This window comes from Melospiza georgiana, chromosome 2 (assembly GCF_028018845.1).
Source record: "Melospiza georgiana isolate bMelGeo1 chromosome 2, bMelGeo1.pri, whole genome shotgun sequence".
In the NCBI taxonomy this organism is placed as follows: domain Eukaryota; kingdom Metazoa; phylum Chordata; class Aves; order Passeriformes; family Passerellidae; genus Melospiza; species Melospiza georgiana.
The window spans coordinates 72510383-72535581 of NC_080431.1; the positions used below are offsets into that span (position 1 = coordinate 72510383).

General features: G+C 39.2%; 1 protein-coding gene across 1 annotated transcript in view; it reads right to left on the bottom strand.

Moving 5' to 3' along the window:
* Positions 1–25199, bottom strand: part of TYR (tyrosinase) — a 41416-nt gene that overhangs the window by 7920 nt on the left and 8297 nt on the right. The window contains exons 2-3 of the mRNA XM_058018561.1: positions 22988–23204; positions 13735–13882 (exon numbers count right to left, since the gene is read on the bottom strand). Coding sequence (XP_057874544.1) covers positions 13735–13882; positions 22988–23204 — 365 coding nt within the window. The remainder of the gene's footprint in view (positions 1–13734; positions 13883–22987; positions 23205–25199) is intronic.

The following is a 25199-nucleotide window of genomic DNA, read 5'->3' on the forward strand; positions in this document are numbered from 1 at the left end:
AGGCAGTTAGCATCAAAGGTTTTCTCTGTCATGCAGGGCTGTCCCTTCCTGAAGGCAAAGAACACATCTGAACAGCTGTGATGGATCACTGCAATTCTTCCATGTGCCTTGATCTACAGAGAGTTGTTTAATCCAATAACAGGCATGTGGTTTCCACGACAGAAAGAAATCAGTGTTCCCATCATCAGATGTTGATCTGCTTACAGTAGACAGAGGTTTTTCTTTTCTTCCCCAATGCAGCCATGTAAGTTATTTCCCTTTAGCATCTTGAAAATGTGTGGTTATTTCCTGTTCTTTTCTCAGGAGCTGCAGCCTTGGAGGAGCCTAGGTCTGCAGAATTAATGCTACATGCAGAGAGACAAAGTGCTGAGGTAATTAGCTGGTCCCTTCATGGAGTGACAAAGCTCCTGGTAGAATACCCATGTTTGTGGCAAAGCAGCAGACCATAACTCCCTCAAATTGTTCATTATCTTGGCAAACCACTGCTTTTATGTTCTCTTCGTATGAACCTCTGCATCCTTCCCTGGACCTGAGAGCCTAACAAAGCAGGACCATGAGGTAAGGGCAACTTCAGGGCCATTTTATTCCGTATTGCCTCCCTTTCTTGCCATAATTTAACTAAAGGTAACAAAAAGGACATCTGAAGTTCAGATCAAGCTCTGCCTTATCCAATGTCCATACTAATTCTGTACCAAAAAAAAAAAAAAAAAAAAAAAAAAAAAAAAAAAAAAAGAAAAAAACCCCAAAAGAGTACTGGGCTTAAGTTTAGTGGAAAGGAGAGAAATCTCTGGCTCCTGCAGAAGTCTGGTTGGTTGCTTTTTCTTCCTCAGCATCTAGACAAAGGGAGCAAACAGATCAGTAGCTATTTGTATAGCTGGAAGTGATATTCTCCAGAGGCTTTTTTAGCATTGAAATTCCAGCTAGACTAGCATCACTTGGGAGATGTTGGCAGCGCTATGGGAGCAGATGGGATGTGAGCATGGTGGGAAGACAAGGAGGGATATAGGGAAGTAGAGAAGAGCTAACCAAAAGTTTTTGGGAATTTTATTCAGAGAATGGAAATGGAGAGAATTCAGCCTGGGATAAGCAGCAGTAAACCATAAATCCTTGAGGATGATAGGTCTACCTAGAAGGGTCCCAGGCAATCAGAGCTTAAGAAAGAGAAATTTAAAACGTGGAAAATAACTAAATTAAATAGAGGTTAGTCTCCTGATAGCCCCTAATATTCTTTGTATTTCCTCAACAGCAAGCAAAATTGACTTGCAAAGGGTAGTTTTTATTTAAAGGCATTGGGCAAATAAAAAAAAAAAAATCTGTGTAGATTAGAGAAAAATTTGTTTGCATTTGGAAGACTTCATTCTCTTGAAGAAATCGAAATGCCCAAACTGAATGTCCTAAATAAGAGGCCCAAAAACTGAAAGAGATTGAAGACCAATTTGAATTTTGGAAGATGCCCTGTCACACATTTAGGGCTCAGAGAGGCTCAGTCTCTCTAAAGTGCATTTACAAAGTAGAAATAATTTTCTAGTGGGTGTAATATCAAAGTAATTACTAGATTATGATGATCAGCACTCTGTGCAAAGATTATTTTTGTGGTAGGAAACAGAATTTTAATATTGCAGAATGGGTTGGTTTTAGACACCTGAAGAAAAGGCTCAGGTTTGTATTTAAACCTTGGAAAAATTGATCATGGGACATGATAAATTCACTGCCACTTAAGCTCTGATTCAGTCATAGGCCATGTTTGATGCCGAAACAGCTAAGGAAAGTAATCAGGTCAGAAGGATTCCCAAAAAGCCATAAAGGCAAAGAATATTTTTTCTGCATATTGGAAAATTCTTAGAGACTCTTACAGGACTCATTTTACTCTACACAAAACAGGCACAGAGTAAAAATAACTTCCCTAAATTCACACCAGCCACACTGTAGGGGAATGGGACCTCAGCTCTGCGGCCAGTTTGTATCAAACTGTGGCACCCCTGAGAGTTAGGTTACACCACTGCAAAGCATGGAGTCTCAATTTTACTTAAATTTTTTCTGTATATCTGTATATGGGTCACTGTAACTGCTGATAAGCTTAATGCTTGTGTGCACCAGCTTTAAGAGGTTCCAAGTATTGGTATGTGGGAAAAGGTAATAATAACGCCCACCTGGTATGTAGATGCTTTGTCAGTTTAAATTTTTCATTCAGGGAAAATATACTTTGCTTTTGCAAAAAATTTTAGTGTGATATGGTGAAAATTAAAGCCATCTATAAAAGACATGGATATATCACTTCTATTTAATTGTGTATAAATAGACTCAAGTGTTTTCTTTGTTCTGCTCCACACATACCAGGTTATACAAAATGAAATTAAATGAGCCATAGCAGAAAATTAATTAAAAAACCCAAACAAACAAACCCACTTTGGTTTAATGAGTGGTGGGAAAATAGGATTGATTTGAGGATGATTAAAGAAAGGCCACCAATATATATTTTCTTACTGAAAGTATGAATTCATATTATTTTATGAATAATATATGCAATGGGATTATAACTAATGAAAGGATGAGCCAAGAAATAACTGGGTTTATGCTGCCAGTGGGAAATTCCAGGCAGAGTATAAAAGCATTGCTGTGTGTAGGCTGGGTTCCTTCCTACTGTTCCAGATAGTGTTGTGCACTCTGAAATAGATGCTGCTCACAGGAAGGAAATCTTAAAATCTAGAAAAAGCAAGTAAAAAATAAGAGTTGGCATTTTTCTTTATCATTTTGCAAACTGTTCTTATAAGGGCCACACATTCCTAAGTGTGCTACAACAGTCATGGGCAGAGGTACTCTTGAGTGACTGAGTGTAAGAGGGGAAACCAGACTTTAAATATCCATTTCTAACATTGAGGCACTGACTCAAAGTGTAAACTAACTTTCCCTTCAGGAAAATATAACAGAAAAATTTAATCCTGTGTGTTTTACCTCGCAATGAAGGTCAGCTGGAGACAGATGAAGGGGGAGGAAGAGGGTGCAGTTTCTCTGTATGAATTTCTGTCACACTGCAAGGAGCAAGAGTGGCATTGCAGGTATGCCCAGTGGAGAACTGCAGTCACCTCATGATCCCTCTGAGTCCTTTGCACTGCAGGGCACACAGTACATATTTCCTCCTCCCTCCTTGCCCTCACTTTCCTTGTAAGCATTTGCACAACGATGCCATAAGCAGGATTAAGGAACTGGTTTGCTTTAAAACCAAACTTCCCCTTTATTTTCATTTGTTCTGGGATAGTTTAGCTGAGATAAAGCTGTGGATCTGATTCATTATTCTTTCGTGTGATGGCCAGTACCAGCACAAGGGATAAACTGAGGTGAGCATCTCTGGGCAGCACTAACTGCCGAGTAGGACTTTTCTCCTTCCTAACCTATATGTGCTAGGTCAAACTGACTTAGAGCAACATTGAAATTCTCTGTTTCTCAATAGCCTGATAAAACTTTGCCTCAACTGAGCCTGCACTCTGTATTAATTTCTCAACTGCTAGACATCTGCTTTGTAATCCACTTATAAATTTGTCAGGTTCAAATCCAAAGCGATGTACTTGGTTGTGCCAGGTTTGACACAGAGACTTTCATTCCTCATCTCCAGTTGTGAGACTGAGGCAAGGTCAGACTGACTATGTCAGAAGGAATACAGAACATTGTTGCTTAGAGCTCATTTATACAATTTATTTCAGTATCATGCGATCTGACATGATGTAGAAGAAATCTGGCAAGCGACATGTATTTGCATTTGGAAAGAAAAGAAAAAGGAAATAAATTAAAGAAAGCTGAAATGCCAGCCCAAGGACTGTGATTACACAGTAGTCATCACTTTAAAAGTTGGCACTAGTCAGCTAGGATTGCAAAGTCACCTCAGGTAATTCCCATCCCAAGCATTTGGGAGAAAGATCAGTGCTTCAGTCCTGGAAGAGGTGCTGATGCTGAGGCTGTAAAGTCAAGGCACAGCACTCTTTGCCAATGTGTGCAGTTATATTGCAGTATTCTTTTTTGTTCTTTTTGTTTTAAGTTGGCTAAAGACACTACAGGGACTCTCAGGAAGGTTTTAAACAAGTTACACTGTCTGATTAAAAATTAAGATGCTGCCCTCAATTATTGTGAAAACCCATCCAAAGCATTTGAGGCTGTGTCTCCCATTGGTGAATCACTGCTGAGGATTGCCCTGGGTTACAGTGCTTATTCTGTCTAGTCCCAGCTCCTGGAGAACATCCAGGGGCTTCCATCATCAATTCCAAGCTGCAGCATGCAGCAAGGAACTTTGGACATCTTTGCCTCTTCCCCAAACCCTCGCAGCACCTCTGTGAAGCTACTCCTGTGCCAGTCCCTGGGCCAGCCACCAGAGACACCTGGGCATGTATGTATCTCTATATGTATGGATATTTTCCCATAACAGGCCTTCATCATGGTCAGCCAAACAGGTGAAGAGGATGAGACTGTTGGTGCCATTGGAATTTTGTGTGAGTGTTGTGTGTGTGAGGTTGGGAATACATGCTCAACCTCAGTACTGGCTGCATCTAAGAACATGAATGAATATTAATTTTCAGGAAAGGTCTAGCCTACTTCATTTTTTTCTCTTTTCCCCATCTTCTGAACAAAAAATGGAGATTTTTTTGCAGACTTGAGTGGAATAGATCACCTGAAACATGGAGGCACAATGTGCAGCTGACATAAAGCGCCTTCCTTATTCAGCAAGGTTGCAGGCTATCTCAAGTAATCAAGTAATATTCTCTGAGTGAGATATAATAACAAACAGTATGCTGACACCTTCCCATCCACTACAAAGTACCACCAGAGCTGGGCAGCCATGTGACACCTGAGGATCTTGGCACTGCTCTGCTTCGCAGATCTCACCACAACCATTTCATCTTCTTTGTTCTCACTGCACAAACTGGATATTTAGATATTTAGATAGCGCAAACAGATAAAGGAAACAAGAGGGAGGGAATTGAGAAGGGGTAGTCTCATACAACCAATCCCACCTAAAAGAAAACCAATCCTATTTTGCCTATGTCCCAGTTTCCTGAAAACCTCGAGGTTACTGCCACTGCTGCATTCATAGAATCGTATAATAACCTGAGTTGGAAGGGACCCACAAGAATCACTGAGTCCAAGTCCTGGCCCTGCACAGGACATCCCTACCATGTGTCTGAGAGCATTGTCCAAAGGCTTCTTGAACTCTGTCAGACTGGTGCTGTGACCACTGCCCTGGGGAGCCTGCTCAATGCCCAATCACCCTCTGGGTGAAGAACATTTCCCTAAACTAGGGACCCATTTCCTGAGCTTCTCCTTTTTGAACCTAGATCTTGCCTGACACAGTTCCATGCCATTTATATTTTTTAATATTTGCCCTACCAATGTGTTTTAGAATTTTTTTCCCTAATCTATCAAACACTCTCAACATGTTTGTAAGAGTAAGTGAAGAGAAGGGTCTTCATACTTTCCATCTGACACTTTTCCTCCTTATGTCAAACGACTTGAGCTTCCACAGCTATTTGGAGAAAATTCAATTGGATCTCCCATTGCTGCTTTGCATGCTTATTTGGCTGCAGAGGGCAATATAGCTTCCCCTCATTGCTCCAATAATCATGCAGTGCTCCAAATGTTTCTCTCCTAGAATAAAAAATGTCACCAACTCCTTAAGCCTCTCTTGTGAAAAGAAGCTGCTCAAGCACCAGAGTCCTGCAGACAATTCAGATAGAATGATCCTGGGCAGAGATGACTGCTCTCTGTTCCTCTCCCAGAGAGGGCTGCTGAAGTCCTGCAGTTCTATTCCCCATTTGCTATCACAATATCCTTTGGTTACATTGGAAACTGCTTAACCTTCCCAAGAAAGTCATGTAGCTACCTGAGGCTTCAATTCCACTGCATATAAGTCTGGGCTCCCCTGCCACAGACCCTAACAAGCTGAGCAGTCCTGTAGCCTACTTTCTCAGTAAAGAAACCTTTCTGAAATATTACTGGTTTTGCCTTCTCAGAAAACTGGGTAGAATGAAACAAGTGCTGAGCCCAACTTTGCTGCTGTATTACCATGTAAAGAGCTTTATTTTAATTAAAGAGGAAGATAATGGATAAGCTAAGCTTCACACTAAAGACAAGAGCTGAGTATCTGAGTGAGCTGAGTGGTAAAAGTGTGTAGGAATCTGTGCAGAGGAATGTCCATATACTCTAGCATAGGACTAGGTAGTGCCTTAGCCTAACCCAGTTATTGGCAAAATAATCTAATTCCTCTGAGAGCTTGTTCTGTACCTCTGCGGGAAAGAAATGAGATTAAATGAGGATTAGCTACACTGAGATTCCGTCAGATATCTGATCTAAACTCTGTTGCTTTTCTTAAACTCTCTTGGCTTTTCTTAGTCAGCCTTTGTTTAGCACAATGTTGGAAATAACTTTTCTGAGGTACAGGAAATAAATTATTTTCCTTAAATGGCTGTCATCATGTGTGTTGTTTCACCCCTTACTGACAAACCAGAGTAATGTTTGGCTAGAGAAATTTGTTTTCCATTCAGATTTAGGTCTCCAATACTGTCCAACGCTGCAAACCCCAGGTTATAGATGAGACATTATGGGGTGTCCTGTGTGCTTTGTAAATAAGGAAATAGAAATGCAACCCACCATGTGCTGTATTGGAAACAGAAGTTAGCATTTGATTGAATGTATATCCTGTATTAAATTTCTCAGATTCATTTTTGCCATGATTTGATGCTAACACAAAAACATCACTTGAAGTCAGAGAGAGTAAAAAAGCCAGCTGCTCCAAAGTTTAATAACTACTTTTCCCTGAAGACAAAGATAACAAGCAGATTAAAATGGATAGCTGTGGAGGTAGCTGGACTGACACCATGGAACCCACTTTTGTTCTCTGCAATTCAGTTCTTTTGAGACTTAAATATTATCATTATTGAGGTTCACAAGGGCATATAATACATAAATCACATCTATGGAAGTGAAGTGATAATTTCTTTTGATGAATAGGAGGTAGCTACATGTGGGTGAGAAAAGTACCATGTTTTCTTGTGATTTTTTACAATTTGAACAATTACATCAGCTGTTATTGCAGAAGTGCTGCAGGAAGGAAATGCTAGCTGTCTGCATCAGAGTTCATTTTGATTGCTGTGCCGCAGGGAGCTTCCTCCTCCTCCTGCATTAAGAGAATAGGTGAAGACTAACCCTGCAGCTCTAGTGAAGTTTCAGGGTGGAGTAACCTTTCCTTTTAAAAACCAGTAATTGTTTGCAAAATATGTGGTGTATGGGGTGATCCATTCAGTAATTGTGTTGGGTGAACTAAAATCTTGCAGTAAGATTGATATGAAACCTGCACTTTAAATGGGACTCTTTGAACTGAACCTGCTATATAATAGACTTTTATGAACAGAATGGATCATTACAAACATCTAGCCTGAATAATGGCATGGCAGGTGAGATTGCCAACTGCTGTATTTCACATATGATGCAGAAAATGTCTGTTTAAGCTTTCTCTGGTCATTCCCCTAAAGAAAGGTGGAGCAGCAGCACTGTAGGTTATATGTATGCTTAATCAATATATGCTTAATCAATAAAAAGAATATTTATCTCCAGAGCCTGATCCTCGTCATTATTTCTCTCTGTGTCTGCCTCTGTATGGCATATCTTTGGATATCCAGAGGACTTACTTGATGTTACTTTAAATGCAGGTGCACCCTCAAATGTACTACACATACTCAGTCCCCCTTTGTCCACTGGAGCAGGGATGCTCTAAACCTCTGCTCCTTCACTTCAGAATCTAGCCATGGTCTGTGTTAGATGGCAGGTGATGTGACCCTCCAAGGCTGTTCCTGCATCCCTTTGGGTGCTTTGCAATTGCGACTGCTCAGGCTTGCTCAAGTAGATGCCCAGCTCAGTATCTTGGTGTATGATTTGCCTTTCAGCCCCAGACACAGCGATATCAAAGCAGAGATACTGGGGAGCTGTTTCTCAGCAACACCCCATCCTTCCCACTTACACTCTGCTTTCCATGGATAGTTTTATGTGGTATTTCACAGGAGATGTGAACTCACTCTGCCCACACACTGAGCCCACTTTGAGTGAGTCAGCTCCATTAAACAAGCTGAGTAGCTCTGGATAACATGCTACAAAGCCTGAGAGGTTAGGAGGGAAAGGTTAGCAGCTCTGCTCGGTCCAGAAGAGGGCTTGTGGTAAAAGAGGGAGCGTGTGTCCTCCTGCACATTTGCAGATATCCCCAAGGGGAAACAAAATCAAAAATGTAGAAATTTTCTTTCTAAAATCTTCCATGCTCGAGTTTACCCCCACCTTCTGTACTTACCTGCTCTGTATCTCATACTTGTTGTAGGAGTTTGTGTGTGCCAATAAAGCTTGTGACCCAGAGTCATTCCTGGCCCACCCTCATCCCAGAGATTCTGCTGGAGAACAGTTTTCTTCCTCAAGGCCCCTTTTGATAGAACAGATCTGCTTTCTGTGTGCAGGGGCTGCTGTAACAAGGTGAATTTTTAAATACCAGGGAAGGATGAGAGCTGGGCTACCTTGCTGCTGTGCCGCAGAACCTGCTGGTGGGATCTAGCTGTGCACGCTGATCAGAGCTCTCTTCCCAGGATATTGCTAATGGCAGCCTCTCGACCTGCCTTTGTCTAATAGATTTCAAGTGGCTCCAAGCCGAAGCTCATCCAGCTCCACAAAAATGTGACTTCTAGGCTGTGTCATTTGCAAATGTAACCTCAAAAAGCACTAACAGCCTTGCTGTGCCCATATCAAGGAATAAAATTAATGATATAATTTGTGTTTATAATGTGATTTTTCTATTTTTAGACTGCTGTATTGTTAGCTGATATATTATTGTACTACAATTCCCGTATCAGCTGCACCTCAGTCAAAATTTCTGGTGTTTGTAAGTTTTTGAATGCCAAAGGGAGAAAATAATTCCTCAGCCCCATGGTTTATCTGTGCTGTCTTCCACTGGAGACATTTCAGAGTAAAGAATCACTCTTATTTCATGTATTAAACAAATCTGGAAACATAACATTGTCTTACAAGAATTTTGATGATTCTTTTTGAATGCATTTTCTCCAAATGTTCCAAATCCTTGAAGCAAATAGTTTTTCAATTTCTAAAATAAGTTTTTGTTTCCTGTCAACATTTCAAAACAAGAGAACAACTTGGTTTTTTCTTGCGCCATTTTTTGGTTTAAAAACCCTGAGATGACATTCAAGAGAAAACGAAAATATTCTCTGTTTTACTCTGCTTTGAAAACAGAGTAAAAATAAGTAACTTTTATTTTGACATCTCCTGGGAGTGAAAATCAAATTTTCTCTTGTTAAAGCATTTTTTGTGACAAAATCACTTTTTTCCATTTTTTCCATTTTTGCCATAGTGATGCTTATTATTATTTTGTTTTAAGTGGAAGAAGTTGCTGGCATTATGGTGTATATATTGGATCCAGGGGATTGAAAACAGGGACTGAAAATGTCCACAAAGTGATTTGGGGTTGAGCAGTTAAGGGCCTTCTCAACAGAAACCAGCTGATCTGATGTGAAGAGAGCAAGGAAGCAGCAGAAGGCTATGAACAGAGAAGAGCTCTTGGAGTGAAGAAGAGCATTGAGTTAATGTGATGGTGGTTGCAGCAGCATTCTGAGCTGTGCAGTTACTTATGTTAGCTGGAGAAAACAGGTCTTGTAACAATGGCATCACTAGAACTGGCAATTTGGACCTAGCTCTAGACTAATATGCATATAGTCTAACAAATACTTGGCTTTAGAGAGGTGAGAGACTGATATCCTACACATCTGCTGTGTGTCTTCAGCAAATTATCTCCAAATTGCTTGTTCTAAAACCAGAGCCTTTGGAAGCCATCCCCATTATTGTAATAAACCCTGACCATTGCTGCAGAACTTAGGAACAAGAGGAGGACTGAGGCCCAATTGCATTAGCTGCTGCATGGGCATAAAGCTGTAAGGAGATATTTAATGACCACTTCTATTCCCTGTTGCTTTTTAGCTTTTCTTAGGGAAATTGTTGGGTTGTGGAGTGGAAATCCAGAGTTATTGAGGTATGAAATAAATGAGAAGAAAGCTGATATATTCAAAGTATAGAAGTGCCGGGCTAACAGATGAAGATACTACATGCCTTTAGAGATGAAATGTCTAAAAGATCCAGCAGAGAGGAAGGAGTTCCTTCTCTGAGCACAGAAAACACCCCAGAGATCTCAAGTGGGAATGTGGGCTCGTGCTTTCATGGCCTGTGCAGCTGCTCCTTACAGCTTGTGTGGGTTGACTCCTCCCTTGTTATTCCCTTGTGCTGACTGTAGAGCATATCTGAATAGTAAAGAGATTTGCAATTAAGAGAAATGCTTCAGAGAGCTAAAAAAGCTCTTGTTTTTGCTGAATGTATATTTTGTTGCATCTTCTTTTCTTTTTATTTTTTAAGCCATTAAATTAACAATTAATAATTTTTAGGGTGGTCACCTTCTTTTACCAAACACTGAGATTTGATCCCTACATCTTCTGGCAAATAAGAAGGGAAGGAGCCTGATTAATCATTGCTAATAAAGCTGTTGCCTGAGTACCTTCATACCTCTGCACTACTGAGAGAGAACGACCTAAAAAAAAGGGAAGTGTTTACAAGCCAATGCTTTTTCCTTTCACCTGCATGATCTCAGCTGCACCTCTGCTTCATCTATGCTTCCCTGCTTTTGTGCATCAGGCCTGAGCAGGGCAGGTGAGGCACAGCAGATGGTAGGCTGCCTGTTGCTCAGTTTAGAAAGCAGCTCCTAACATTTGGCTCACACCTGTCAGCAGGCTCCGTATACACTTGTTTATCCTCCTCCATACCATATGTTTCCATGCAAAATCAGTTCCAATGATCTATTGCCTTATTGCTATCACTCCTATTATGGATGTAACTGAGCATTTCACAGTCATTAATACATTTAGCCTGACAGCATCCCTGCTGTGTAGGCATCTAATATCTCCCACTGTACAGATGGGTTAGCTCAAGCTCAGATCCACAGCTCCTCAAAACCTTCATTGAAATCGATGGGAAGGAAACACATCTCCAGGGGATGAAAGTTTGGGAGAGTTTGCATGTTGGGTTTCACCCAAGGAAATTTGCAGTGGAGTGAGGAAATTCTTCTCTGGGATCCTACTTGGATGCTCAAAGTGTGTGACCATTCTTGATTTCCTGTCACAGAGCTGCTCCTTGCTTCTGCAAACCCAGCAGAACTGGGGTTGCTGTTGTCATCAGAAGACACAGTTGAAAAGTTTTTTAAAAGCCCATTGGCCCAATATAATCTTAGCAGTCAGCTCAAAAGTATTCTGCCCTAATGAGAAAAGTTGATAAGGACCAAAAAATGTGCTTCTGCTGCTCAGGAGACTGTCTCCCACTTCCTCTATTCTTTACATTCTTGCTTGCCTCTCAGAAAAGAATTTCTTTGCTGCCCTTCAAGTCTATGTAGGAGAGGAACAGGATTTTCTAAAATGCACTGTATGTACCTATCAGTCACCTACTTCTTAATTATAACTGAAAGCATGATTAATCTGTCACAGATAGAGATGCTAAGTAACCCAACTCAGGCTAATGCAATCCTGTCACCTACACAAAAGATAGCATTATTCTCAGATTTTACATCTGTGTGTACTAAGGGCTATATTCACAGCAGCTGCAGAGCACTGGGGATGCCTTTCTGCCAGATGGGATGAGGTTGCACCATGCATATCTCTATTGCCCCTGCAGAGGCTGTGCAGTGGTTTATTTTCTCAATTATAAAATAATTATAAAATAAAAAAAATAAACTTGTACAGTTTAATGAGGTAATCTTTTGCAAATAATTTTTCCTTTTAAAATTGATAACAACTACAGTTATGAGAATCACTTCCAGGGACTCATAATGACCATGACTGAAATTCCTCAGAGGAAAGATTCGGCATGAAGACCAAGGTGATATTTAAGCCTGCAACAAGTAGGAGCTAAGAGGTGCACAGGTCTCCTGCAAGTGTCAATGTCTAAAGAAAACAATTCTTTCGATAAGGCACAATATTTTTTTTTCTCTTCTGTGTTCCTTTTCTCTGAATATTCAATTGATCCTTTTTTTTTAATAGCCTAGATGCTGGAAAGTTAATTTCCAGGCACCAACTTGAGATTAGTAATCACACTTGAAAACCTCATCCACCCATCCTGTGAAGCAGTCAATGTATGGATATGCTAAATCATAGCTAAGCTACACTGTGTAAGGTTTAAAATGTCCTCAAGAAAACTTTTCACATAGAAGATTTTCAAAACTGACACCTCCAGAAGGCTAATTATACCCTACAATATGAGGAGCAGAAATCATGTAAGTCAGCCATTGAAGGAACAATTCCACTGATGCCTGGGTGGCCTGCTAAGATGCCTTATTTCTGGATGGGCAATATAACTATTAAGCTCATTAAATATATAATCTATTTTATAGATATATATATATATGTATAATATTTTATTGGATGCAAATGATATTATTTTTTTCAGTCCTCTTATATTTTAAATATATATAAGAAGCAAAAGGCCAACTTCAATTTTTCCTTTTTATACCTACTAGCTTTTTAGTTAAAGAGGATAAAGTTTTATATAAGAGTTTTGATCTGCCTGAGACTGCCTGAGACTGCAAGATGATCCTTGCAAGCTGTAATCTGCATCCCTCCTATGCTGCATGCCTCAGTGGCCCAAAGGAAGAAACCAATTTGGTCTTCATCTCAATAGACACCTTACTGCATGCAAGCTGAGTCTCAGATAGTAGGTTTCTGAGCATGCAGATTTATGGAAGTTTGTATATTGTTTATTTTTTGCCCTAAGCAATGCAGTAGTCAAGTAACATTGAGTGGAGAAAAATTATAAGATAGATAAGCAAATATAAACTGATCCAGAACAAGTGTTGTTTGTGCAGCTTTTACAGTTCTTTGATTAGCTTTTTTTTTTTTTTGGTTTTTTGGGTTTTTTAAATAGCTCTTTAGTCATCACAATTTGGTGTAAATGCAGTCCAGAGAGTAAAGTGTTTGTTGCCATTCACATGTGACACAGAAGTGTACAGAAATGTTCAGTAGTGACACAGAAATGAAATCTTGGAATGTTGCCCTCAATGTAGCAATTTCACCAGTTTCTTGCAAAACTGTGTTCTCCTACCCTTTCTTATTAATAAACATGATATCCTTCAGTTTGCTCTCCTTTCATTATGCACAGCTGTACTCTTCTCTTTCATCAAGAAACAGTCAGAATTTTGTTTGTCACACTTAAATACTAATTTTTCCACTTTATTTATGAATAGCAGGCATAGATTTTCCTTATGGAATAGAAATTGAAACAGCCCTGACATTTAAAATGTAAAGGAATTGCTCCAAATAATTATAGTCATGTTAAAATGAGTCACTCACTTTTGATCCCAACTTCCTGACATGCACATTCATATTTATTAATCATTGTGACATCATTGAAGGACTATTTTTACCTTTTTAATAAAAGCTGAGTGCATTTGTCAACTCATCAAGTTATATCTAATCCAGTGAACATACAGATTGGTTAGGAAAGACGCATGCTTTCAAATAACAGCACAGCTCCTTTCTACATGTCTGAAAATGTTGTGTGTGTAAAAAAAAGTGAAATGTTTGCACTCTTTGAAATGCAGATGAAAAGCCCACCGGAAAAAAAAACCAAAAACCCACATAATGAATTAGTTTTGCTAAGGAAAATGAAACTTACCTGTCCACGAATGCATGGTGTAATACAAAGATGGGATCATTTGCAGAGCCTTGTACTTGGGACATGGAGCCGTTCATGTAGATGTGAAGCGCGTTGTGCAAACCGCTTTGCGCCGGGTTTGATATCGCAGTCTGTGGATCAGCAAAGCCTGCAGAGAAAATCATATGCTGATATGACAATGTGTATAATTCCTTTTCCAGTAACAGTGAAGATCAAAGTACTTACTTTCCATTCATTTATATTCAGCTTTTTAGACAAGAGCTTAGGAAAACTTGTAAAGGAGCGCTAATATATTTCAAAGGCAGGGCAAAGATGAAATTAAAATAAGCTAAATTAAAACTCCTGCAGTGTAGCTAATGCAACATGTCAGCAAATGTACTGCTTAATTGCTTTATATTTTTAAATTTCTTGGTCTATTTTGTCTGCCTGACAAAAAGCAATATAATCCCTATAGACATTTATGTGGACATTTATTTATGTTGAGAAAACTTTTTCACTTTATTTCAGTTTTTAATCTCTATACTTACAGGCTCCTAAGATAAACCAGGCTATTTTATCTCATCATATACTCAGTCATCTATTAATGTTAACCTCTATAGAACATGTTCTTTTATCGATAGGAGCCAACACAATGCGATCTATAACTTCTACAGAAGGATTTGGTGAGTATTCAATAATTTTTTACAGTCAGACTTGCAGGATGGAAGTCTGTGGACTGCCGTTATTTTGGGGGACACTTAAAAGATTACTTTAGGAAGACCTTGCACAGACCAACTCCCAAGCAGGAAATACTGGAAGATGAGATTGTGCATTAGTTTTTATCTTGGTAGCCTGTCTATATTTAAGATTGATGTTATAGCCCTACTTATCATCCCATCAGCCATGCTTCCAACTTACTTGCAAGGACTCCTAGTAAAAGGCAACTCAAACATCTGATCCTTCTCTGGGATTTTCCCAGAGAATAGAAAGAGAAAGCAAGGTTGTCCCCCCAGTCTATTTCTGAACCTGATACTAGTTCTGATATTTAATCCATGCCACAAAGAGAGCTGTGAACAATATGATCATTATGTTGATCCTCAGCATTTCCCAAATATGGTTTTAGTTCATCATATCTGGAAGGTGGAGAAAATAAAGATATTATCTTTTATCTATGGGGAATTCCTAATGGATTTTGAACACCAGCTTTATTTACTTATTTGAATGAAGAACTAGCATTTGAATGAGAATCAGTAATATACTGTTGAAGTGAATGTCGTGAATGTCCCAGTCTTGCTATTTGACACTGTTACTCACACCACAGGGCAATTGCCCTGGATTCTCTTTAGATAGAAAATCTAAAATGCGCCAACTATCAGTGGATGTTTAGTTCAGGGGACTGAACTACAGCCAGTATGAAAAAAACCCTTCCCTGTGAAAATCCTAACTTGTAACATGGAATTTGGGTGCACAGTTTCAGCTGTCTTGCCCTGTATTTGCTCCTCTCAGACAAGGTATTAATTGAGACGTGGCTAGAGTTGCCATATGAACTTGGAAACCTGAGTTTTACACCCAACTGGGACTCTGATCTGTGTGAAATGATTGCATTGCTTTGCCACTCTAAATTCCCTCACGGGGCCTTTTGTTGTCAGTCAACCTCTTCAAACAAAGGCAGAGCATGTGATGTAAACCCACTGGTATTTATAAGAAGAATAAAATCATAACTATAGCACCTAAGTACCAAAAAAACAGTAATAACCATCCATCTTTCTGAGTCTATAGTATGACAAAGCTTTTGAAAAATTTAGGGGAAATCAGAGTTGAAAATATAATTTGGACATTTGGAGAAGGTAGAGTTGGCTTGCTTTCAATATGGTAAACTTTAGGGTAAAGAAAATCTGGATTCAGGAAACAAAAAGAACACATTAACACCTGCAGATTTTAAGTACATCAGATATGGACCAGGATTCCAGAGTCTGCTTGGTCACATAAATGACAAAGGACAGAAGTTCTCATAGTGAAAATTGGGCCCATAGAAATCTGCAGGATGCTGAATGCTATGTTTCCTAGCTATCAAATAAGGGGGAAAAGCAGAGCAAAATATTACTTATAAAGAACATATGTACATTAACAGTCTGTCCAGAACTCACAGGAAGAAGTGGCAACAATTTTGGCTTCTTGCTGCTGCCCACAGTACATGGTTGTTGGAATCAATCAATTTGGCAATACTAGGACATTTCTGTGAACATTAACTGGATAGCATATATCTGTGCATCATTCTGAAGCAATTCTTCCACTTATGTTCTACTGCATTAAGTATCAAAGTATGTTTAAGGGAAAAATAAAACTTATTGCAGGGTCTGTGTAGAGAGCTAGATGTTTGATATCAGACTTTGGATGCTTCTTACATTTCTTAATGCATTTTAAACACTTGATCTAATAATTCATAAAAATACACAGAATACTCATTTTGGCTCTGGACAGCTTTTCATGGAACATCTGCACATTAGTAATTTGTCTTAGTCATCAAAATCTCTGCACTGGAACAGCTTTAGCAACCCCACCCTCCAGCTCCAGATAATTGGGGTGCATCCACTCAGTGTCAAAGTTGATGTCATGTTTGACCCCACACGTTATTCTGTTCTAATGTCTGATCACTTGTCATAAAAACTGCATATAAATTTATAAGTTAGCAGGAATAAAGCCATGATGTGATGTCACTGCATCTTATTAGCTTGGGTCTTATTCTTTCAGACTTTTAAAAGCACTTCAGTACAATCAGTTATGCAGGATAACATACTAGAGTCGAGTCACCCAAAAAGAACATGTGAAAACTTCAAAGTTTTCTCAGAGTACAGGAAACTTTGCTGAGGTAGCTGCAGTAAAATCACCTCTAAAGCAGATGTGAGACTACAGATACAAGCAGTGAGCTGAAATAAGAGTTCCTCGTCTCTGTAAAGGGGAACTCTTCTTCCTCCAGCTGCCTTGCCCCATGCTGTGCCTTCCTCTCCTCTGCACTAACTTTAACTTGTCAGTCCTTTTGTGAACTGATTTCACAGACTATTCTGGCAGTAAACTACCCTGGAGTGTAGGATGTCAGGTTTTTTTGACAGGGCCCTAAAATGTAGACTCTCAGATAAGGATGTGATGAGGACAAGTGATGGTACCAAAAAGGGAGGGAGAGCGACTGACAAATGGATGGAGGAGTCTGCAGTGAGCTATTAAATCATCTTGGCCAGTATAGGAAGCTGTAACTTTGAGATGTTCTTATAAACCTTTAGTTGATTATGGTGCATCAGAAATAGCTATCAGGACATACATCACTGAAGTGAAGTTTCTCCAGTGATTTGGATAAGAGAAAAATCACAGTTTAGGGATTCATAAACGTTGCTCTGCTCCCGCTTCTAACACTGTTGATCAGCAACAGTGATTCAGTGGATTTGAAGTAGCTTTACTGAGCCAGGCTGAATAAATCAGGTGGGAATTTAGACAAAAGTTTATTATCATAGAAAATAATGATGTCACTCAAAAATTAAGGCTGCCTGATCATTTTTAGGATGGTATATAGATGGTTCTCATTCAGCATGCAATTAGCTCAAGTGTATATCTTTTAATAGAGTACTTAATTACATTAACTGTGGATTTTTCAATCTGCCAACAGAGACCATAGATGTCCATGCACCATCAGTCAAGTGCAGAACTTCATGTAGAAAGCAGGTAGTGTTTTCCTCAGTTGCTCATTTGCCACTGACTGAAGTGCTGTAACTACACTTAACAGCAGGTATGCAGAGCTTGGAGAGCATTAGCACTGCAGAGTGCTACAGAAATGGAGGATCCATTCCAACAATCCTATCTCCTTTAATTGCCTTGGGGAACTGCTTAGCATCTCTGGCATCCCTAGCATCATTTAGATATCCATAACAGTTTTGCAAGTGGTTTTCTGAACTGCAAAACAGTATTTCTTACAAAATAAATCTTTGTTTTGTGTCACTTTCTAGGCCAGTGAAAAGGACAGCTGATACTTTAAAGGTCAAATTCTGCTTTGTTTTTTGCATGTGGAGGGGATGGATTGCACTCCCAGTCAGTTTGCAGAAAACACTAAGCTGGATGGATGATCTGCTGGAGGCCAGGAATCACAGAATCAATGAGGTTGCAAAAGACCTTTGAGATCATCCAGTCCAACCAAATATCCCATGTCAATTTGACCATGACATTAAGTGCCATGTCCCATCTTTCATTAAACACTTCCAGGGATGGTGACTCCACCACCTCCCTGGGAACCCAGTCCAGTGTCTAAGCATACTTTTTGTAAAGAAATTCCTCCTAATGCCCAACCTAAATCTCTCCTGGAACAGCTTGGCGCTATGTCCTCTTCTCCTGCTACTAGTTGCTGGGCAGAAGAAACCAACCTCACCTGGCTACAACTTACTTTCAGAGAGTGATAAGGTCCCCCATGAGCCTCCTTTTCCTCAGGCTAAACAACCCCATCTCCCTCAGAAGCTCCTCATCAGACATGTGCTCTAGACCCTTCACTACCCCTGTTGCCCTCCTCTGAGCTGGAAGAAGGCTCTGCAGAGAGATCTAGACAGGCTGGATAGATGTGCTGAGGAAAATTGTATGAGATTCAACCAGGGGAACTGGTAGTTCACAAGATGGATGCTACAGGTTTGGGGAAGAGTGGCTGGAAAGCCACCCATTGGAAAAAGACTTGTTGGCTGACAGCAGCTGAACATGATCCGGAGTGTGCCCAGGTGGCCAAGCAGGCCAGTGGCATCCTGGCCTGGATCAGCAATTCCATGGCCATCAGGAGCAGAGCAGTGACTGTCCCCTGTACTGGGCACTGGTGAGGCCACAGCTCCAATCCTGTGTCCAGTTCTGGGCCCCTCACTGCAGGAAGGACATTGAGGGGCTGGAGAGTGTCCAGAGAAGGGAAATGGAGCTGGGGAAGGGTCTGGAGCACAAAACTGGGGAGGAACTGAGAGAGCTGGGGGTGCTTAGTCTGGAGAAAGGGAGGCTCAGGAGGGACCTGATGGCTGTACAGCTGCCTGAAAGGAGGCTGCAGCAAGATGGGCGTCAGCCTCCTCTCATAGGCAGCAAGCAACACAAGAGGAAGTTACCTCCAGTTGCCACAGGGGAAGTTTGGAGGAGATTTTAGCAAAAATTTCTTCTTGAAGAGGGTGGCTGGGCATTGGAACAGGCTATCCAGATAAGTGGTAGAAGCACCATGCCTGGAAGTGTTTGCAAAACATCTGTATACGGCACCTGGAAATATGTTTTAATAGTGAAAATGGCAGGATTTGGAGATCTTAGACACTTTTTCAAATCTTAATGATTCTGTGATTCTATGGTTTAGTGATAGACATGACAGTGTTGGATTTATGGTTGTACTCAATGATCCTAAACATCTTTCCAGTCTAAATGATTCTATGGTTTTCTATCTGAGTTCAACTTTTTCCCATTCTCTCTGAGTATATTTTTTTTCTTTAATAAAGTTTTCACATTTTAGAGAAGTTCAGGCCAGATAGATGCATCTGCTTTAAAACAGGAGGAATATAAGAATTTTAAGACCATGTTATTGAAGCTCTTTGAAGTTAGTGATGTTCTTCTGCATTCTATTTCTGCAGTATTTACGCCATTGGCAAATTCACAGGAAATTTTTCAGGGTTAAATCTTACATACTTTCTCAGGTGGTGTTATTACTGTAATCCCTCTAGAGTGTGCTAGCTGCAAGACCCATGGAATTTGGCCTATGTCACTGGAGTAAATCAAAGTTTGCGATTATCTAATTTAGACCATTTCACAATTTCCTTATTTTTTCTTAAAATTTCTCTGGAAGAGTTTCAAAGTGATCTGTACTGAGTAGTCTTTCTAGTTCTCTAGCAATGGCTTTTTACATCTTCACAACATTTTCTCAGTGCACAGCATAAATTTACCTAGGGGTGGAGGTTCAAGTTGGATGAGGAATGTTGGCTGTAGCTTGAAACTTTTTCAATTAGAAGTTTTCTGTTGGCTAACTTCATTTTTAGAAACCATTTTTTCTGTAGCTTTAAGGATTGCTGTGAACATACTGAGAAAAGATTTCCAGATGAAAATTTCTCATTTCAGAAAAAAAAAGGAAAATGTCCTTTTGAAATGAAATTACATTTTGAAATGTTTGATGTTTTATTCCATTATTTCATGACAAAATAGCAGTAACAATACATTGTGACAGACAATGGAATGCTATCAGATGGTTTGGCTTGATACCATTTGTCATGAGTTAATTCATGAATAATGAGTGATACAGGATTTTAGAATTTTTAAATGTTCTTCTGTGACTTTGTGCAAAACTTTGAAGGCCTGGATTTTCATTTGAAGTTGCTGTGAATAAACTAATTTCAACTATGAAATCTGCTCCTTAAAAAAAGAAAGTCTAAATTTTTCAGCCATCTCTTATTCTTAGGAAGTAGCATTCAAGGTGTCACACTCCAAAACTGAAGTGAACAAAGAAGCCAAATTAGCAATCAGCTAATTAGCAGTCAGCTAATCCATTTCTAATCTTTCTGGATGCTTTTCAACTAGGCTGATTTTCTGTTCTCTTGTGTCCATGAAGTTTCCAATGAAGTCAGGAGTGTTCCCCAGTTAGGACCACGAATCAACAAATCCTATTTAAAATAATTGCTTCCAGGGGCAAAGTGTAATCTGCTCTTAACCTGTTGTTTTTCATTCGTAGCAGAATCTGGTCTATCACGGAGAGGGCAATTCATGGGCACAGCCTCATGGGAGTGTTTTATTGAACCATATTGACCTTTTCTGTTTATGAACGTTGTGATATAAATTCTTCAGTGACATAATTTCTGTCTCTGCAGCAGCACTTTATATTAGTCAAACAGAAACTTCAGCCTGCCTTGTTGTCATCTGCTCATAATGATGCTGATATTTGCCCCTTTGAAGTTTGAAAGTTTTAGCCTTTGTTCCAATGCACTGAAGAATGAAAAAGCATAAAGGTTTGCCCAGAAGGGGATGTTCTATGTGATCACAAGTATTTTTCATTACAGAACTGAAACTGAGCTGTAAACCTCACATTGTTGTAAATCAGGAACAGGTCAATTACAGGCCTAGTTCTGCTCACCTTTCATAAACCTAAAGTAACTCCAATAAGGTCAATGCACTTCCTTTGAATTTCCTTGGAGTCTAAAAGGAATTAGAATTTGACCTTAGGTGTATTGGCACAAGATTGGGCAAATATGTAAAGCAGGGTTGAAAAAAGTTTTGCTTTGAAAAAGAACAAAATGTTAGGACCTACAAAGGTCCTAACACGTTTGTAAGAACACAATTAAGAGAAGTAGACACAGAGACAGTAAATGCAAGTTGCCTATCTAAGCTTGGCATTTTTACACAACAAAAAACTAAGCTAGCCATTTTTAAGAAAGGAGTTAATGCAATTATAAAGGATTTTTTTTTCAGTAAAATTTCTTTAAAATGTTTCCATCTTTTTCAACATTAGCCATTAATTCTTGACTTCATATTGCAGTTGAGCGTCTTGTTACCTAAATAAGTTGGTTGCAGAAATGTTTGCGGTCCTGTGGTATAAAGTTATTTTGAAATAATTCAGGTTAAAAAAACAAAATAGAAAAACTTACAGGCTGTGCTTTTGCTTTTGTTTGCAATACCAGTAACATGATGGTAGGTCCTCAGTAATTCATTACTTGTTTCCTTTTTCTCTACTCCTTTACATCTATTCACACACTTCATGGAGTAAAATGTAGGCAAACCTCTACTCAGTGTTGTCACCTTTTTCTTTCCAATACTTCATGTCGTTTTTGTTTTCAGGGACAGAATGTGCAGTATTGTTTGGACATACAGACAATTACTGTCTGGATTCTTTCTAGGCTGAAACAGACAAAGTCTGAATTTCTGATTATTTTTAAGAAAGAGAATGGTCCACTTTTCCCAAAAAGGTTTTTGGCATTGCACACTGCATTAAGATTAAAATGGAACATATTAAAACTTTTGCCATCTTAGAATAGTAGAATGGTTAAGGTTGGAAGGGACCTTAAAGATCATTTTTCTCCAACCCCTCTGCTGTGGGCAGGGATGCCACTCACTAGACCAAGTTGCTCAGGGCCCAAACCAACCTGGCCTCGAGCACTTTAGGGATGGGACAGCTTCTCCAGGCAACATGTGCCTGTGCCTCACCATCCTCTGAGTGAAGAATTTCTTCCTAATATCTGATCTAAACCTTCACTCTTTCAGTTTAAAACCATTGCCCCTTGTCCTCTCACCATCTGCCCATATGAAAAATCGCTCTCCCTTCTCTTTTAAGCCCCTTTAATGTATGAGGAGACCCCAGTAATTTTCCCCTGGAGCCTTCTCTTCTGCAAGATGAACCTCAGCTCTCTCACCTGTCTTCATAAAAGAGTTGCTTCATCCCTCTTATCATCCTTATGATTCTTTTCTTATCCTCACTCCTACTCCTATTTTGTATTGTTATGCCCTTATGCGGTTCCTTGAAAACCAAAAGCTCTGAGAGATCAAAAGCAGATCACATTTAATTCAGCTGATATATGATACTGTAGAAATATATTTATTGTTAAATGTAAAATGTGTTATCCTTGCTTACTTGGAATTTTAAAAGATTCAAAAGAGTTTAGTAGAGAGATTATTAATAATTTCTTTTAGTAAAAAACTTTTGCTTACTAGCCAATTAGGAAAATTCAAATCAGGTTAAATAGCTAGATAACTAAACTGCTAAATTCTTTTGGAAATTATACTAAGTGTCATTTTTGATGGATAACTTAATCCATATTTCTTAGAGTTTTGGAAAAAGTCTGCTGTGGAGTTCACAGTGGAATGATGTAGACATAACATGCCAGCTGGCAACATCCTCTTTCATTCTTGCTATCCAGCCTGGTCCCTGGAAGACAGTGAATTCGAGGGCAAACATGCACCCTCCATGGTTACAGGGTTACTCATGGCTGTGCACAAGCAGATTATTGGATGTTCTCCTTTTCTGCTGTGCTGTATTTTTTTGCAGTGCATGGTGCTGACTGTAGCAGGAGACAGTATCTCCTTACAGGCTTAGGGTCTGATACAGTCTAGAGTTTCTAGTTTGTTATCAAACACCTTTAATGGGGTTCTTTCTGTCTTCTGCTTTTCCAGGTGAAAACATAACTTTTTCTTTTATTTGCAGTTATTCTTCATGAAATTAATTCAAACTGCCCAGAGTTTGAAGACTCTAACCCCAGAGAGAATCAATTTACAGCTGGAAATGGAGTAACAGAATAAAGCACGTTACCTTCCAAAGTATTTCGAAAACTGTAATTGGCCATTTTATCCATGGGTCCAGATTCATACTGAGTCAGAGAGAGGCAAAATTCGACATCAGCTGAGGATGGGAGCCTTGGGGTCCTTGATTTATCATTGTTCCCAGGATTTCTCCTTATAGGCCCCTCGCCTGTGGCACTGCATAAAGCTTGTTGGCTGTTGTACTCTTCAGACCGAGTGCAGATTACCTGGATAAAACACTTTCTATTAGAGGAGTTGCAATTACAAAAAAAAAAAAAAAAAAAAAAAAAGAAAAAAAAGAGGTACTTGAAGTACAATACAATAAGTTTGTTTCAAGAATACATATTGTTTTATGAATAAACATGAATTGAATTGATATGTTTTATGTGTAAGATTTTATTATAGGATGGTTATTTCATAGAAAATAGCCATCTAATACAGTGCACATTTTGAAGTAATATACTGAAATTGCCCAAGTGGACTAAGGCATCAAATCATTCATGCTCTTGAAAGCTCACTGAGACTAAATACAGTGTTACCCACCAATGCAGCTGAACACAGAGGTAAATCTACTGCTGAATTTGCTAAATGGAGGATTTTTGGCTTCAACAGGCTACTGAACAAAGCCATAATCACAGTTGTTTTTTTTTTTACCCAGTACAGTAAGAGTGGGAAATGTTGCCTTGAAATATGAAAAAAAAATTATGAAAATATCTGTGTGTGCTTTTTCAGGGTAAATGGATGCTTACTTTCTCTATGAAGATACTACATGTATTAAATGGAAAAATTTGCTGCTGTTCTTCCTAGAAATGTGGCAGAGAGAGATGAACTTATATCACCAACTGAAATACCATAGTGATGGATATTGAGAAAGGATCTTTAAGAGAGAAATGGATAAAGATGTAAAATACTGCCAGAATCCAGCATCATTTATGTAAATGTTCTGGGTTCACAGACAAAATCCAGTTACAATGGCATAAAAAGTAATTTTTTGACAGATGATCTCCAGAAGCTGCCAGTCCAGTTTGAGACTCTTGGAAGAAAAAGGTAGTTCAATGGGGGTCTATGAGAATGAACAACAGCATCTCAGAATTCCCAGAAGTTATTTTGTATACAGCAGGTAGCGTTGAGGCTCTGAATCAAACTGAACTGTCTATTGTTTTGCTTTTCTTCAGGAAAAAACACCAAAACAAGTAAAACTCCAAACCACCAGAGACCCTTTTAAAACACAGGACTCTGCACTTAGCAAGTAATCAATGTGGTTAATGAGAAATTGGGGTAGGGAAAGAATAGTTCTCATTAGTGAGTGAAACATCATAGGGGAGAAAACACATAGCAGTGAAACCTCAACTTCTTTTATCCTGAAAGTATATTTCTATTTCATGGACCAAAACAATGAACAAGAAGATGAGCAAAGGCAATCATCTCTGCTTTGAATGAGATAGATGGAAGAACATGAAATTCTCTGTTGAAGGAAGTGGGTGGGAGATTCATTTCATCTATTAAAGCCATGTAGAAACTGTGAGATTCAAGCAACACTTCAGGATGACCTCTGCAGTCAGTGGAGAGGGAGCCATCTCCTGAGTGTGATACAGCTCTCCCAAACCAGATATCTGGTAGGTGAGATGTAGCTCTCTCCATTGACTAAGTCAATGAAATAAAATGAGTAAAAAAAATCAATGCTGAAACTGTCTCTGAGAAACTGTCTCTGAACTGCAGTTAGCAAGGGAAGCAAAATTAAGTGTTCAACTTAATGCTCAATTTCTGCATTAGGGTGGGATGAATCACACCCTGGAGGCTCAGATGCGCTTCTGAACTAACTAAAGACAGAGCCAAAGGCAAGTTGATATGCTGCTGAACAAACTTTTGAACAAGTGGAAGGAGATCAGATGAATCTTTTTGTAAGTGATTTGATGACAAATTCATAGATAATGTTTGATGAAGCTGGTGATATAACACAGAGTCCCTAAGAACCTGGAGTTCTTAAATGATAAATTTTCTATGAATATGAATATGAATATGAATATGATGAAAAAACTATTCTCATATTTTTTGAGAGTACATAAGAAAGCTTATCAGAGCAATTTATCCTTAGACACTGCTCTGTTAGCTGCAATTTATCCATGTCTGTTAAAACTACTGAGGAGCCTTTGGAGGCTGTAGGTAGTTTTCCAGCAGAGAGTTGCATGAGCACATTTCCCCCAGGAGCTCACCAAATAAGT